At 42.3% G+C, this 16,320-nt stretch overlaps 1 protein-coding gene across 2 annotated transcripts in view; it reads left to right on the top strand.

The window, feature by feature from the left end:
• LOC106610891 (fibronectin type III domain-containing protein 5) overlaps nucleotides 1–12,131 on the top strand; it is a 28,513-nt gene extending 16,382 nt beyond the window's left edge. Inside the window, exons 4-6 of one of the 2 annotated variants that reach the window (XM_014210554.2) lie at nucleotides 6,452–6,535; nucleotides 7,022–7,199; nucleotides 7,690–12,131. In XM_014210554.2, the coding sequence (XP_014066029.1) occupies nucleotides 6,452–6,535; nucleotides 7,022–7,161 (224 nt within the window). In that variant the 3' untranslated portion in view covers nucleotides 7,162–7,199; nucleotides 7,690–12,131. The remainder of the gene's footprint in view (nucleotides 1–6,451; nucleotides 6,536–7,021; nucleotides 7,200–7,689) is intronic. The other variant, XM_014210551.2, reaches the window with a different exon arrangement.
• The last annotated feature ends 4,189 nt before the right edge of the window (nucleotides 12,132–16,320 follow it).

Here is a 16,320-nt window from a genome sequence, read left to right as displayed (position 1 = left end):
ACTTTGTAGAAGCACCTTTGGCAGAGATTATAGCTGTGAGTCTTTCTGGGTAAATCTCTAAGAGCTTTCCACACCTGGATTGTGCAACATTTGCCCATTATTCTTTTCAAAATTCTTCAATCTCTGCCAAATTGGATGTTGATCATTGCTAGACAACCATTTTCAAGTCTTGCCATAGATTTTCAAGTAGATTTATGTCAAAACCGTAACTCAGCTACTCAGAAGCATTCACTGTCTTCTTGGTAAGCAACTCCAGTTAAGATTTGGCCTTGTGTTTTAGGTTATTGTCCTGCTGAAAGGTGAATTCGAATCCCAGTGTCTGGTGGAAAGCAGACTGAACTAGGTTATCCTGTAGGATTTTCCTGTGTTTAGCTCCATTCTGTACATTTTTTATCTAGAAAATCTCCCTAATCCTTAACGATTACAAGCATACCCATAACATGATGCAGCCACCGCTATGCATGAAAATATGGACAGTGGTACTCAGTAATGTGATGTATTGGATTTGTCCCAAACATAACACTTTGAATTCAGGACAAAAAGTGAAATCCTTTGCCACATTTTTTTCAGTATTAGTTTAGTGCCTTGTTGCAAACAGTTTTGGAATATTTTCACTCTGTCAATTAGGTTAGTATTGTGGAGTAGCTACAATGTTGTTGATCCATCCTCAGTTTTCTCCTATCACAGCCATTAAACTTTCTAACTGTTTTAAAGTCTCCATTGGCCTCAAGGTGAAATCCCTGAGCGGTTTCCCTCTCTGGCAACTGAGTTAGGAAGGTCGCCTGTATCTGTAGTGACTGGGTTTATTGATACCCATCCAAAGTGTAATTAATAACTTCACCATGCTCAAAGGGATATTCAATGTCTCCTTTTTTAACATTTGTATCTACCTTCCAATAGGTGCCCTTCTTTGTGAGGCATCGGAAAACCTCCCTGGTCTTTGTGGTTGAATCTGTGTTTGAAATTCACTGCTTGACTGTGGGACCTTACAGATTGTGTGGGGTGTAGAGATGAGGAAGTCATTCAAAAATCATGTTAAACACTATTATTGCACACATGCAACTTATTATGTGACTTTTTAAGCACATTATTTCTCTTTAATATATTTTGGCTTGCCATAAAAGGGTTAAATACTTATTGACTCAAGACATTTCTGCCTTTCATAATCAATTAATTTGTCCAAATTTTCACAAACATAATTCCACTTTAACAATATGTGTTACTGTGTGTAGGCCAGTGACAGAAAATCTCAATTTAATCCATTTAAAACCACAAACTGTGGAAAAAGTCAAGGGGTGTGAATTCATTCTGAAGGCACTGTATGTCCGCTGCAGAGTGACATGAGAGGATGAGAAAATGAGTTTTGATCAGTCAGGGAAATAAAAGTGCTGAAAACATGTTGGCTCACTATTTAAAAAGAAGATGGCGAACAAGCTACAGTATGAAAAATCCCAGAGTTTTGGCGGAGGCAGTGGCAAACCGTCATTCAGGGCAGAGCCCGACCTGTTTATCTAAACAGGACAAAACAAAAAGTGGACATTCATTTACTTATTTTCGCCTGTTTTGCATGTTATTTTGGCATTAATACGTGTCAGATATCAGTTTGCAAACAATGTAAAAAAATATATATAATAATTGAGTTAATAAAGCCACACAAATATGGCATGTTTTTTGCTTTCTTGAGTAAGGCAGCTCCAAAATGCAGGTGTTTCAGCCTGGCTCAGTGCTTTCTGTGGTGGAGGGGTGGAAAATACAGAGCGGTTGTTAATGTTCTCTAGTTGCGCCATGATTGGCTCAGTGTTCTGTCACTCATGGGGACACTACGTCACCGCAAAATCTACGTGGGGGAGACACTCTAGACCCAAAATGTTACAGACCTATATCTATCCTACCCTGCCTTTCTAAGGTCTTCGAAAGCCAAGTTAACAAACAGATCACCGACCATTTCGAATCCCACCGTACCTTCTCCGCTATGCAATTTGGTTTCCGAGCTGGTCATGGGTGCACCTCAGCCACACTCAAGGTCCTAAACGATATCATAACCGCCATCGATAAAAGACATTACTGTGCAGCCGTATTCATCGAACTGGCCAAGGCTTTCGACTCTGTCAATCACCACATTCTTATCGGCAGACTCAACAGCCTTGGTTTCTCTAATGACTGCCTCATCTGGTTCACCAACTACTTCTCAGATAGAGTTCAGTGTGTCAAATCGGAAGGCCTGTTGTCCGGACCTCTGGCAGTCTCTATGGGGGTGCCACCGGGTTCAATTCTCGGGCCGACTCTTTTCTCCGTATACATCAATGATGTCGCTCTTGTTGCTGGTGATTCTCTGATCCACCTCTACACAAACGACACCATTCTGTATACTTCTGGCCCTTCTTTGGACACTGTGTTAACTAACCTTCAGACGAGCTTCATTGCCATACAACTCTCCTTCCGTGGCCTCCAACTGCTCTTAAATGCAAGTAAAACTAAATGCATGCTCTTCAACCGATCGCTGCCCGCACCTGCCTGCCCGTCCAGCATCACTACTCTGGACGGTTCTGACTTAGAATATGTGGACAATTACAAATACCTAGGTGTCTGGTTAGACTGTAAACTCTCCTTCCAGACTCACATTAAGCATCTTCAATCCAAAATTAAATCTAGAATTGGCTTCCTATTTCGTAACAAAGCATCCTTCACTCATGCTGCCAAACATACCCTCGTAAAACTGACTATCCTACCGATCCTTGACTTCGGCGATGTCATTTACAAAATAGTCTCCAACACTCTACTCAGCAAATTGGATGCAGTCTATCACAGTGCCATCTGTTTTGTCATCAAAGCCCCATATACTACCCACCACTGCGACCTGTATGCTCTCGTTGGCTGGCCCTCGCTTCATATTCGTCGCCAAACCCACTGGCTCCAGGTCATCTATAAGTCTTTGCTAGTTAAAGCCCTGCCTTATCTCAGCTCACTGGTCACCATAGCAGCACCCACCCATAGCACGCGCTCCAGCAGGTATATTTCAAAAGTGCTGAACAAATAGTTATACTGACTACGTCCATCCTAGCTCGCTCATCAGTGACTTAATCGAAATTACAGATTGCTCGTCATTCCCTTGTGCCATAGTTTGTACATCTCAATTGTCAGTAGAAACCACATTTGTTTAAGAAAGTCAGCCATATCAGCTATGTTTTTTTAAAGGCAGTAAATTAAGCTGAATGAACTGTTTCGCTGCCAGACAAGGCTCCGCTGATAACTAGGTATATTAGTGGTAAGGATTCACTCCATGGTGCTGAAAAGAAAGCTCTGCTGTCGGGACAGCATTATGTAGGCCCTAACAGTTTGTGGGCACCGTTTGTCACCGTTATAGTGCAATTAATGTATTGTTTAGTGTTGTGTTGTGTAGTGGCTTTGCTGGCATGCATCTAAAACATTTTTTTTTATCACTAGGGGAAACCAGGAGATAAAGAGAGGAAACAAAGAAAGCCGTGATCAGACAAAATTTGAGATCCTGTCAGTTCAAAACAAAACACAATTATTCTGTATAACAGACAGACTGCTCTGACGTTCTCACACACACACACAATATTTCCCCTCATCAATCTACACACAATACCACATATAATGACAAAGCAAAAAACGTTTTTTAGATTTAAATATATATATATTTTATACTGAAATATCAAGTATTTAGACCCTTTACTCAGTACTTTGTTGAAGCGCCCTTGGCAGCAATGACAGACTCAAGTCTTCTTTGGTATGACGCTACAAGCTTGGCACACCTGTATTTGGGGAGTTTCTCACATTCTTCTCTGTAGATCCTCTCAAGCTCGGTCAGGTTGGATGGGGGGCGTCGCTACACAGGTCTCTCCAGAGATGTTTGATCTAGTTCAAGTCCGGGCTCTGGCTGGGCCACTCAAGGACATTGAGACTTGTCCCGAAGCCATTCCTGCGTTATCTTGGCTGTGTGCTTAGGGTCATTGTCCTGTCGGAAGGTGAACCTTCGCCCCTGTCTGAGGTCCCAAACACTCTGGAGCAGGTTTTCATCAAGGATCTCTGTACTTTGCGCCGTTCACCTTTCCCTTGATCCTGATCCCAGTCCCTGCCGCTGAAAAACATCCCCACAGCATGATGCTGCCACCACCATGCTTCACCATAGGGATGGTGCCAGGTTTCCTCCAGACGTGACGCTTGGCATTTAAGCCAAAGAGTTCAATTTTGGTTTCATCAAACCAGAGAATCTTGTTTCTCATGGTCAGAGTCCTTTAGGTGCCTTTTGGCAAACTCCAAGTGGGCTGTTATGTACCTTTTACTGAAGGGTGGTTTCTATCTGGCCACTCTACAATAAAGGTCTGATTGGTGGAGTGCTGCAGAGGTGGTTGTCCTTCTGGAAGGTTCTCCCATCTCCCCAGAGGAACTCTGGAGCTCTGTCAGAGTGACCATCGGGTTCTTGGCCACCTCCCTGATCAAGGCCAAGAACCCAATGGTCACTGATCGCCCGGCTCAGTTTGGAAGAGTCTTTGGTGGTTCCAAACTTCTTCCATTTAAGAATGATGGAGGCCAGCCTTCAATGCTGCAGACATTTTTTGGTACCCTTCCCAAGATCTGTGCCTCAACACAATCCTGTCTCGGAGCTCTACGGACAATTCCTTTGACCTCATGACTTGGTTTTTGCTCTGACATGCACTGTCAACTGAGGGACCTTATCAATGGAAACAGAATGCACCTGAGCTCAATTTCGAGTTTCACAGGAAAGGGTCTGAATACTTATGTAAATAAGGTATCTCTTTTTTTATTTTTCGATATGTCATTATGGGGTATTGTGTGTAGATTGATGAGGTAAAACATTTATTTAATCAATTTTAGAATTAGTCTGTAATGTAACAAAATGTGGAAAAAGTGAAAAGGTCTAAATACTTTTCAAATGCACTGTATGTGTTTGTCTCCCAAGACCATGGCTATAGAACCAGCATGTGGTCTGTGACCAAGACTCTAGATGATGGAGGTTTTATAGCTAGACCAGCGGGACAACTCCCTCCTGGATGTCTGCAAAACAGTGTTGCAGTAAAACAGGTGTATAACACTCCAAGACTATGTCTTTACTCACATAATCCTGCAGCTATACAGCATACAGTTTACCATGTCCCTGAATGCTCCCACCTGCAAACTTCCTCCTCTACAAACAGTACAGCCCCACCTCTCCCTGCAGAGGACTCAACCTGTCTCTAGGATTGGAGACTGTCTTTGACATTAGAACTGACCAATATTAGCCATATGGAGGACATCTGGCAGCGATGTCAGGAGCCTCTGGCTTTCCAGCTTGGATTGGTTAATGTCAAGGTACATAGACTCATCGATTGGCTGAATCAGTCATTGGGAGAACCTGCTGGAGCGTGGTGAAGCTACCCAGGTACATTAGAATTTCAGTGCCAATGCCTACTTCTGTTTGGTCTTTAAATGGGGGGCACTGGTGTGCTGAACTTTAGCCAGCTCCTCTACTGAATTCAGAAACATGTTGCTTTGTTTGAGTGGACCTTGAACACACACAAACATAAGCTGCACACACACACACACTTCTCTGATCTTTTTTGGCCCGTAGGACATTAATAATGATTATTGAGTTCTATTTAGGCCCAACTCAATCGATCGTGGCTGCTGTGATTAACTCTCTCTCTCCAACCCCTTCAGAGTGGGGATCCCCACTGACCCTATCTCAGGCTTATGTATTCTCTTCATGCCCAGCTTCTACTGAATCCTAAGACACCATCAGCCTCTCTCAGAAATAGTGGGCAAATTGAGGCATGTGCTGTGCGGTTCCCAGATAGCAGCGCTCTTCAATGACGAGATAATTGTGGAGGCTGTGCACAAGTTGTTAGGGTTGAGTCAGAATCACCTGGAATCATGAAAAACGTGGCCTGTTTAAAGCAGTGCTAGCTGACAGAAAGCCAGTGGTGAGTGGTGCCATCCTGGGACTGAAGAAGAATAGAGAGATCAGTCTACACAATAGGGGGTGTCAGGAGCAAATGGTTCTATCCAGCTGACACAGAGCAGACCTACTCCTGAGTATGTATAATTACAGTAGAGACCAGTGGAGGCTGCTGAGGGGAGAACGGCTCATATTAATGGCCGGAACGGAGCAAATAGAATGGCACCAAACACAAACGCATGCATTTGGTGTATTTGATACCATTCCACTGATTCCAGTCATTAACACGAGCCCGTTCTCCCCAATTAAGGTGCCACCAACCTCCTGTGGTAGAGACAAGGTCTACTGGACTGAAGTTCAGCCCGGCATATTCACTTAGCAGATGATGGCTTTCACCCCAACACTCCCCCATCATTAGACTGACCTGTCAGGAGAACCTGGGTTTAATAATCTGCCAGTTACCAATAATAACTCTGATGATAATGTTGCCATGGTGATGAACTGATTGTGCTGGTGTATTTGACACTCCAGACGAGGTGACCATGGAGGAAGTGGGAGCTCAGCTGAGGGCAGGGGAGTTCATCATTATCGTGGTGGTGCTGATCATGTGGGCAGGTGAGGGGTGGAATGTTTCAAAAGGTCAGAGTGCTACCCACACACTAGGGTTGCAAAATTCCAGTAAGTTTCCCCAAATTCCCAGGTTTTCCAGAAATCCTGGTTGCAGGAATCTGGATTTCCTGCTTATTCCCTTCTGATTCCGGGAACTTCTAACCAGGATTTCTTGAAAACATGGTAATTTGGGAAAAGTTACTGGAATTTTGCAACCCTACCACACACACACGCACACGCACACACACACACACACACACACACACACACACACACACACACACACACACACACACACACACACACACACACACACACACACACACACACACACCCTCATGAATGTAGAAAAAAAGGTATATTTAAACAAATATGGTCCACAATTTGTTGTAATTTGTCCATGCTAAATGATTTCCGTCGGCTTTTCACTGCGGTAATGTGGTTGTTATTTACGATCTTTCTGTGTATGCCCCTTTCTCCTCTCTCTGTCAGGTGTGATCGCTCTCTTCTGCCGTCAGTATGACATCATCAAAGACAACGAGCCCAACACCAACAAGGACAAAGCCAAGACCTCATCAGAGTGCAGTACTCCGGAGCACCCGACGGGGGGGCTGTTGCGCAGTAAGGTATAACCCCTTCTCCCCACTGAGTCCCCACCGTCAACGGGCAGGTGAATCGTCCCAGCGACTTAAAAACGTCCACTTTCACCAGCAGTTAACACTCCCATAACACCATTAGAGCTACGCCCACCACATAATAGAATATGCATTGATTTACTAGCATTTATGACAGCACTTCATCCCCCCCAAAAAACAATTAAAATGATAAACATGCATCTCAGGCAATAAGTTACAAGAATGCTATAAATCCAAAGCCTTTCAAATCAATGCATAGACAGCCCATACGCTGGCATGATTGTCCCATGTCCATTCACTCCTCTCCATCTCCCTCAACAACTGGCTGATGCCCTCTGCCAACTAAACCAATTGACACTAAAATGATCAAAATACCCCATCTCCCTTCCAGAGAAAAAGCATCATAACTCTCCCATTCTGTCCAGGCGCTCCATGCTCATACACTAGCAGAATTATACTTTATTCCAGGTTTAGAGACTGGCCTTCATCTTTTTCATCACTGCTGTTTCCCTTCTTCCCCTCCAGTTCCCCAAGAACAACAACAACAACAACCGGGCGCCATCTGTGAACATCATCGAGGTGTGACGGCCAGAACACTCTCTAATCCAAAGGATTGAGTGTATTCTAAACAGAGCAACCAAAGGGCCCTTTATGCCCATCTGCTTGTTAGGATGAGGCTGGGACTGTGGGTCATGGCCGGCCCTTTGGCATGGGGCCTGGGTGTGAACTGGGCCCTCAGGACTCCAGGGTCCAGGTCTCAGAGGAGAGGCTCTAGATGTGGTGGCAGGACTGTGGCTGTCACTGCTCTAATTATTGCCAGAAGGTCAAGGAGATAAGGGCCAAATGGGTTCAGCTATGAGTTGAGAGAGAGGAGATATGAACATGGCCAGGGGACTGCATATAACCAGGGCCAGAGACCCTCTCTCTCAGCTTGTTGTTAATGAACTGAAACACACTGTCCCGGCCCCTGTTCCCCATACTGCAACCAAGGCTTGAGCACTGTGCACCGTGTGAAAATTAACTCCCCCTACTGCATCTCCTCTCTGACAGTGTTTATTTATTTGCCTCCTATTATGCTCATTTGCTGTAAGGCACCTACTGTACTTTCCTTACTATTGTTTACCTCCTTTGACATATTATACCTCTTATTCAAACTATATATCACTGTATCAAAATCGGTTTCATTTTTTATCAATCTATTCACGACAACCTCTTATTGCTAAAGTACCAGTTTTATAGATCTCCTTCTGGCTAAACTCCCTGAAACCTCCTCTGAGATGTGTTTTCATTCGATCAGAGAGCTAGTTAGTTCCCCTCTCAGGGAATCCAGACAATACAAGGCTAATTTTGGAGGCCTTTCTGAAGCAAGCTGGTGGCTATGACGTCAGAGCAAGATCAAAAGGAGCACTCAAGTCGCCCGTACGGCAGAATTCTCCATTTATCTGGAGAATTAAAGCTTGTTAGCTCTGACAGCAGAAAAGAACGTTGTCATTTATAAACAAATATGGTCTCTACATTTATCATTGATTTACCTTAAATATAACATTTTCTTTTAAAGGTCCAATGCAGCCATTTTTTAAATCTCAATATCAAATCATCTCTGGGCAACAATTAAGTATGTTACTGTGTTTGTTTTCGATTAAAATGATCAAAAAGAAGAAAAAAATTGCTTCTTAGCAAAGAGCAATTTCTCAAGCAAGAATTATGCTAGGACCGTCTGGGAGTGGTCTGAGTGGGGAGGGGAAAACTGAAAACTAGCTGTTATTGGCAGAGAGGTTTGGAACTATCTTTCTTATTGGACTATTAATTTATCGCATGGTGATGTCACCATGGAAAGCCCAAAGCTCCATTCCACCAAAACGGCTGAAATTTCAGGCAGTCTTTTCAAACTGCTTTTACAATAAAAGGGCTTTATCCAAATTTTCACAATTACACAGTATTATTCCAATCTCAGTGTGCAAATATATATAAAACACATTGACTGCACAGGGCCTTTAAAGGGATAATCCACACCAAACGGCTAATTCATACAATTAACAGTGTTAAATAACACTAATATGTGAATATATTTGTTAACAAATGTTTTATTTTGTTGTTATAACAAGGTTGCTAGAAATATGTTAAAAGCATTGTGGAAATCTCTTGCAACAAAAACCACAATGCAATGCTCTTTCTGAACTGGCTGGCTAGCTAGCTAGAAAACATAGCTATACACAATAATACCAAAGTCAATATCAGCATGTGAAGTAGCTAGCTAGCTGTATAATCGCCTAAACAAACTACACTATCAATTTAGGAGTCTCTCACCGAGTTAAAATTGCAGTTCATCAACTTGCAATGAGTGAGTGCAGAAAGGGTACATTGCTATGGCAACAACAGCATTTTCCCACAGACACACAGGGAGCATAGAGATACATAGTAACAGCGTCTTTTTGAGGGCACTAAATCCACCATGGTTCGTTGGCCAAAGCATATGGGAAAATGAATGGCCTTTTTGTAGGGGTTCTGGAAAACATGGGCTTAGGAGATTTAGTTCTATGAGAATTTTGAAGCATTTATGTAATAAAAAAAAAAGCACATAATACACATAAAAGGCTTCATATTTCAAAAAGGTAATGTTAATTGACTAATACAATCGCATAGAACAAAACATAAGATCTCCTAAGCCTGTGTTAACCTCAGACCTTATTTTTGGCGTTTATCCCAAAACCCCATTCTTTCCCCATTCCTTTTCCCCATAGATAGGTTAGCTGAGAACGTCACAAAAACGATGTGCTTGCCTCCATGGGGCAGAAGTCACCATGTTGTTGTGATTCTGGATGGCCAGATTGCTAGCAAGAATGACAAGAAACTGCCATGTGGGGAATGGTAACTGGCTTGTTTCATCTTGTTCTTGATACCATGTCTTGTTTTGAGGTGTTTTGACTGATTTAATGTCAATGCTGATATGGCTAGCTAGCTAACCAACAACTGTAATGACGTATTTGAGGGACAAGTGCTCATTGTGAAAATGTATTTGTTTTCAATAAAACATTGGAGAGGAAATATAGCATACATGTTATCAACAATCCAAGTCAACCCGGTCTGTTTTGTCCCATAGTTGCAAAGCGTCCGTTTTGTTGCTAAACAACCAACCCGTCTATAGGAATGGCTAAATGAACCAGAGGTAACTAATTTCCTGTTTTTAGGACTAAAAGCTGGCGAGCTCTATGGAGATGGTACTTGAAGGAGAAACTGAGTTTAATCATTTGGTACACTGTTTAGATTGAGCACATCTAAGCGAAATATATACTTTTTCATGACGATATAAACAGATGAATGTGTTCCAGACAAGTATGCCATACCATCTATTGGCTGACTTGGCGATCTGGAGTGCAGGTAATTGTTTAAAAAGTGTCATAAAATGTGATAAGTGCGTTATCCCCCATCTCCGGTGACGAGAACCAAATAGCTATGCCGCATTCCTACATCTTTTCCTGATTTCACAGACAGACCACTTACAAGTTAAATCATGGGGAATTATTTTATTTTACCCACTGATAGAACATAGGCTTTCACCAAATTGACAGGAGTTTCATGAATTTGATTTCTGGTGGTGGATTATCCCTTTAAGTAAAAATAATATTTGACTTATTAGTAGATTTACTAAAATGCTACTGTTCAAATATTTTAAGCGTATAATTTCTCTTATCACCTACTTTTATTTGTGAACGTTCAAGAGAGTTTATAGACTCACCTTTAAGAGAGGCCTGACTCATGTGCATGGACTGGATGTGTCTCTGAGGAAGGGCTATACAGGCCTCCCCCATGACAGCAATAACAGCCCTGAGTGGAGCAGTGGAGCATCTCACACACCGGCAGGCCATGAAGCACCTGTCCACCTACACTCAACCTCCCAGCCACACTTAATGCAGGGGGACTTTAAAAGGTGATTAAATAAGTTTAAAGTCCTATTTTATGAGTATCCTTGTTTATGAAAAGACCTTTCTATGAAACACCTGCCACCCCCAACTTTCCCAGGTCTAATCAACGATGTGATCACAAGCTGTAGGGCTGGGAAGTGCCAGGGACCTCACAATACGATATTATCACGATACTTTGGTGCCGATACGATATGTATTGCCATTCTCACGATTCTATATGTATTCCAATTCGACTGTGATTTTATTACGATTCGATGTTCCGAACTTATTGCTCACCATATGTATGCCGCGGAGGAACAAAAGACAGCCATGAGAAAACAAGTTTTGATCAGTTATGGAAATAAAAGTGCTGAAAACAATTTGTCTCCCTATTTAAAAAGATGATGGAAAACAAGTTTTGCTGCAGGTACAGCCAACTAGCGCAAATATAATATTGCGATAGTCAAAACGATGCATCAAAAATAATATCCCGATATGTAACTGTATCGATTTTCCCCCCATCACTAATGAGCTCCATATGTTGGTTCTAAACTTTGACCCCTTTGATTCAGTCCCATCTGACATCATCATTAGTAGTCATCTTCACAGAAGGGCTTCCACTGAATCATCTTCAGTGTGAGAGTCCATCCTCCCCACCCCATGTACTGTATCACAGGCAGGTGTTGACATGCTGTATGAAGAGACTATGCTGTGGAGATTATCAAATGGGCCAGACAACCTCCTCCACATCCCCATGAAGGGGACATTTCTGTGGTAATGTGTTTTAGGTCTGATTAAAAAAAGCACTGCGTTAAACACCTAAATCTTCCATTTTGTTTGATAGCATGGGATGGTAAGGGTCAAATTTGTTCCACCTTTTCCATTTAGTATTTCCCTGCCACTTGGCCCATGGAGGCTGCAGTATGTTATGTTAAACATCTGTGGTCTGTCTGTATCCATTATGAGATGGTATAGGAGGAAAACTAGAATTTGATTTATTTTCTAAGGGACGGGCGAATGTAATGCTAAATAAAGAGCATGACAGATAAATGTGTACATACGTTTTCTCATCAGTTATGTGGTTTCTAGAAATGCTACATACAAGTATTATTATTTGAGAAATGTGTCAACCTTTTCACATTCTGTAAAGAGTGGTATTGGTCACAGAAATGTGTCTTCAGGCAAAGATTTGGAAGTCTCATGGGCAATGTAAATGTCACGTTATTGGAGAGACTGAACATTTGTTCATGACACTTTGCTTTCAATGTATTTCTAACATTCTATGGCTGTCCTATTTAACCTATATCCAACGTACAACAATCTTGTTAAAATGTGCATGTAGAGGAATAGAGAAAGGTAAATACACAGCCAAGGGAGGAGGCAGGAAGGTAGACTATTCTGTATTTTACTCTCATTGATTACTCCAGTTCTGTTATGACGCATCACATTGTGTCAGACTAGCCATTAATGAACTGTCACTGTCAAACACATCAAACAACCTTCTGTTACTCTCCACTTTCCCACTGCACGCAAGCACACACACACCGAAATAACACACCCAGTAATTCCGCCTGTACCTGTCGCGGTAACAGACCTCTCTGCAGGTGATTAACCTTGGCTGTGGGGGAGTGGCAGACTAATGACAGGCAGAGCACAGCGATGTATAAATAGGGGGGAGGGGGTTGACTGATGACTAATAAAATATAAGGTTTTTATCTTTCTCCTTACTTCGACCGTTAATGAGAAAGAAGGGAGCAGAACTCGGCTTCCATTTCTCCAATAAGCAGTGATTCGTGTCAGGGACAAGAGCAGGCTTTAAGCAGAGATGGAGGAAAGAGAGAGAAAAAAAGGAGGGAGACGGAGAAAGGAGGAGGCCCATCTGATGGATTAATACAGACATATGGTTGTTCGGAGGACATACTTGCTGGCGAGGTCTCCAAACGTTGTGCTGCTGCATTACCCCATCAGCACTTCTCACAAAAGTTTCTATGCTGAAGGTTGAAACCATCTGTCCTTAAGACTGTTGGAACTGGTAGCGCATTGCAATCGATAGATATCTGTTGACTCAGTAATGGATAACGATGATCATCTCCCTGGATGATTTCTTTGAACTGGGGCCTTGTCTGTTTGCAGTGTGCCAGCACTACATTTCTCAAAGGCACCCAAGCATTGCTTATTTCTCATTCACCTACCTCCTTGCAGTTTTTAAAATTGGCATTTTACTGTCTGCATTAGATTGGGCAACTCTAAACTTTCTGTTACGCTGAGATTAATAGTCAGGGCCAAACATAATAAATACAGTGCTCAAGTCTTATTAAAAATGGAATAAAGTTTTTCAATTAAGCGTACCATAACTTTTCATTATGGCACACCATTTACCCAATGTTGCCAATGTAAATACATTTTTTTATTATTCCGGTTTCAATAATATTAATGCATTTTAGGGCTAATGTACTGTAAAGCAAGTTGTTATGTTGCCAAGTTGTGGTCCAACCATGCTTTGAAGAGTCTATCGTTGCAGCTCTGCATTGATGCATTATCATCTGCTTGACTGGCTCTGGGAGCGGCTCCCTGCAGACGGAGGCTGGCTGTAAAAATGACTGTTGCTGCGTTATTTGAATAAACATCAGAGGCGGCTGGGACCAAGACACATCAAAAACTAACAGCCTTTTACTGTCACAGACAGGAGGGGGGCTTTGTGGAGGAGCTTAGCCTGACACTTGGCTCCCTGTCTCCAGTCTCAACATGCCCTCGTGTCATAGGAAGGATACAGTGGGATTGATCAGTCACCGCGCAAGGCCAACAGCAAAGCATAGAAATAATTATATTTCTATGGCCAACAGTTCTCTGTAACCTTTTGGTTTCTTTGGATCTTAGTCCCTTGGGAGATAGGGGCTCTTTAAAGTTGTAAAATAACTACTGTCAGATTTCCATATACAGGCAATTCTGATATTTTTTTTCTCACTAATTGGTCTTTTGACCAATCAGATCAGCTCTGAAAAAGATCTGATGTGAAAAGATCTGATATCATTGGTCAGAAGACCAATTAGTGGAAATACAAAAGAAAAAGAAAAAGTACAGTATTCAGATGGGCCTAATAGAGCGCAGCTGGAACTGACAGGGGAATTAGCTTTTTCTTTATACTTACTGTAAGAACAACATTCTACTTAGGTCTTGTGGGAACCCACACTTTTTAGAATGCTGAAAAATGATGTTTGCTTGCTTGGAAGGGTTAATTTGCTCTCTTCATAGGATGAAAAGTAGGGGATAGAACTTGAGGTTTAATCTAATGATAATATCAGGCAAGGAAAAAGACATACTAAATTGTCGTTTTTTTCAGTCCATTTAGTTTTACTTTGGTTCATTGTAATACAGCAAAGGGATGTACAAAGAGGCATGGTTAAGAAAATATGAAATTCTTTATCAATGCCATCATATTTATATTCCATGTATAAATGATACATGTCATTGCTTAAAGAGCAACTGCCCCTAAAAAAAAATTCTCATTTAAAAAACAGCCTATGATGCATCGATAAAAAACATTTATCTAATGTCAAAATTGACAAAAGTGTAAATAGGAACATTGCATCAGGAAGTCAGTCTCGTCCAAAACAGAGTTGTGTGAGACTTGAGGTTGTGACTGCATCACAACGTAAATAAAGGTTGGGTTTGTTTCAAGCCTGCCCACATGCCCACAGCACGCAGGTAATCATGAATTCGGAGTACAGCTGCACGCGACCCAATCGTATTGTCCGTGGCAAATTTGGGTTATAGCTATGGGGCTAGTTAGGGACCATCAGTAAATTACACAATACACAGTGCATTCGTATTCAGACCCCTTGACTTTTTCCACATCTTATGTTACAGCCATATTCTAAAATGTATTAAATTGTTAATTTCTTCCCCCTCAAACTACACACAATAATGACAAAGCAAAAACTGTTGTTTAGAAATGTTTGCAAAAGTATACAAAAATCGCTCCCCTCAAAATATCACATTTACATAAGTATTCAGACCCTTCACTCAGTACTTTGTTGAAGCACCTTTGGCAGTGATTACAGCCTCGAGTCTTCTTGGGTATTACGCTACAAGCTTGGCACACCTGTATTTGGGGAGATTCTCCCATTCTTCTCTGCAGAGCCTCTCAAGCTCTGTCAGGTTGGATGGGGAGCGTTGCTGCACAGCAATTTTCAGGTCTCTCCAGAGATGTTCAATTAGGTTCAAGTCCGGGCTCTGGCTGGACCACTCAAGGACATTCAGAGACTTGTCCCGAAGCCACTCCTGCATTGTCTTGGCTGTGTGCTTAGGGTCATTGTCCTGTTGGAAGGTGAACCTTCGCCCTAGTCTGAGCGCTTTGGAGCAGGTTTTCGTCAAGGATCTCTCTGTACTTTGCGCCGCACATCTTTGCCTCGATCCTAACTAGTCTCCTAGTCCCTGCTGCTGAAAAACATTCCCACAGCATGATGCTGCCACCACCATGCTTCACCGTAGGGATGGCGCCAGGTTTCCTCCAAATGTGACACTTGACATTCAGGCCAAAAGTTCCATCTTGGTTTCATCAGAGTCTTAGGTGTCTTTTGGCAAACTCCAAACAGACTGTCATGTCTTTTACCGAGGAGTGGCTTCCGTCTGGCCACTTTATCAAAATGGCCTGATTAGTGGACTGCTGCAGAGATGGTTGTCCTTCTGGAAGGTTCTCCCATCTCCACAGAGGAACTCTAGAGCTCTGTCAGAGTGACCATTGGGTTCTTGGTCACCTCCCTGACCAAGGCCCTTCTCCCCCGATTGTAGTCAGCTCTAGGAAGAGTCTTGGTGGTTCCAAACTTCGTCCATTTAAGAATGATGGAGCACACTGGGTTCATGGGGACCTTCAATGCTGCAGACATTTCTTAGTACCATTCCCCAGATCTGTGCCTCGACACAATCCTGTCTCGAAGCTCTACAGACAATTCCTTCAACCTCATGGCTTGGTTTTTGCTCTGACATGCACTGTTAACTATGGGACCTTATATAGACAGGTGTGTGCCTTTCCAAATCATGTCCAATCAATTGAATTTATCATCCGGTGGACTCCCATCAAGTTGTAGAAACATCTCAAGGATGTATATAAATTAGCGAACATTTCTAAAAATCTGTTTTCTCTTTGTCGTTATGGGGTATTGTGTGTAGATTTCTGAATATTTGTATTTATTTAATCCATTTTAGAATAATGCTGTAACGTAACAAATACGTGGAAAAAGTCAAGGGGTCTGAA

Source organism: Salmo salar, chromosome ssa09, assembly GCF_905237065.1.
Source record: "Salmo salar chromosome ssa09, Ssal_v3.1, whole genome shotgun sequence".
Lineage (NCBI taxonomy): Eukaryota > Metazoa > Chordata > Actinopteri > Salmoniformes > Salmonidae > Salmo > Salmo salar.
Note: the sequence above shows the minus strand (reverse complement) of the source record. Positions and strands in the feature narration are given on the sequence as shown.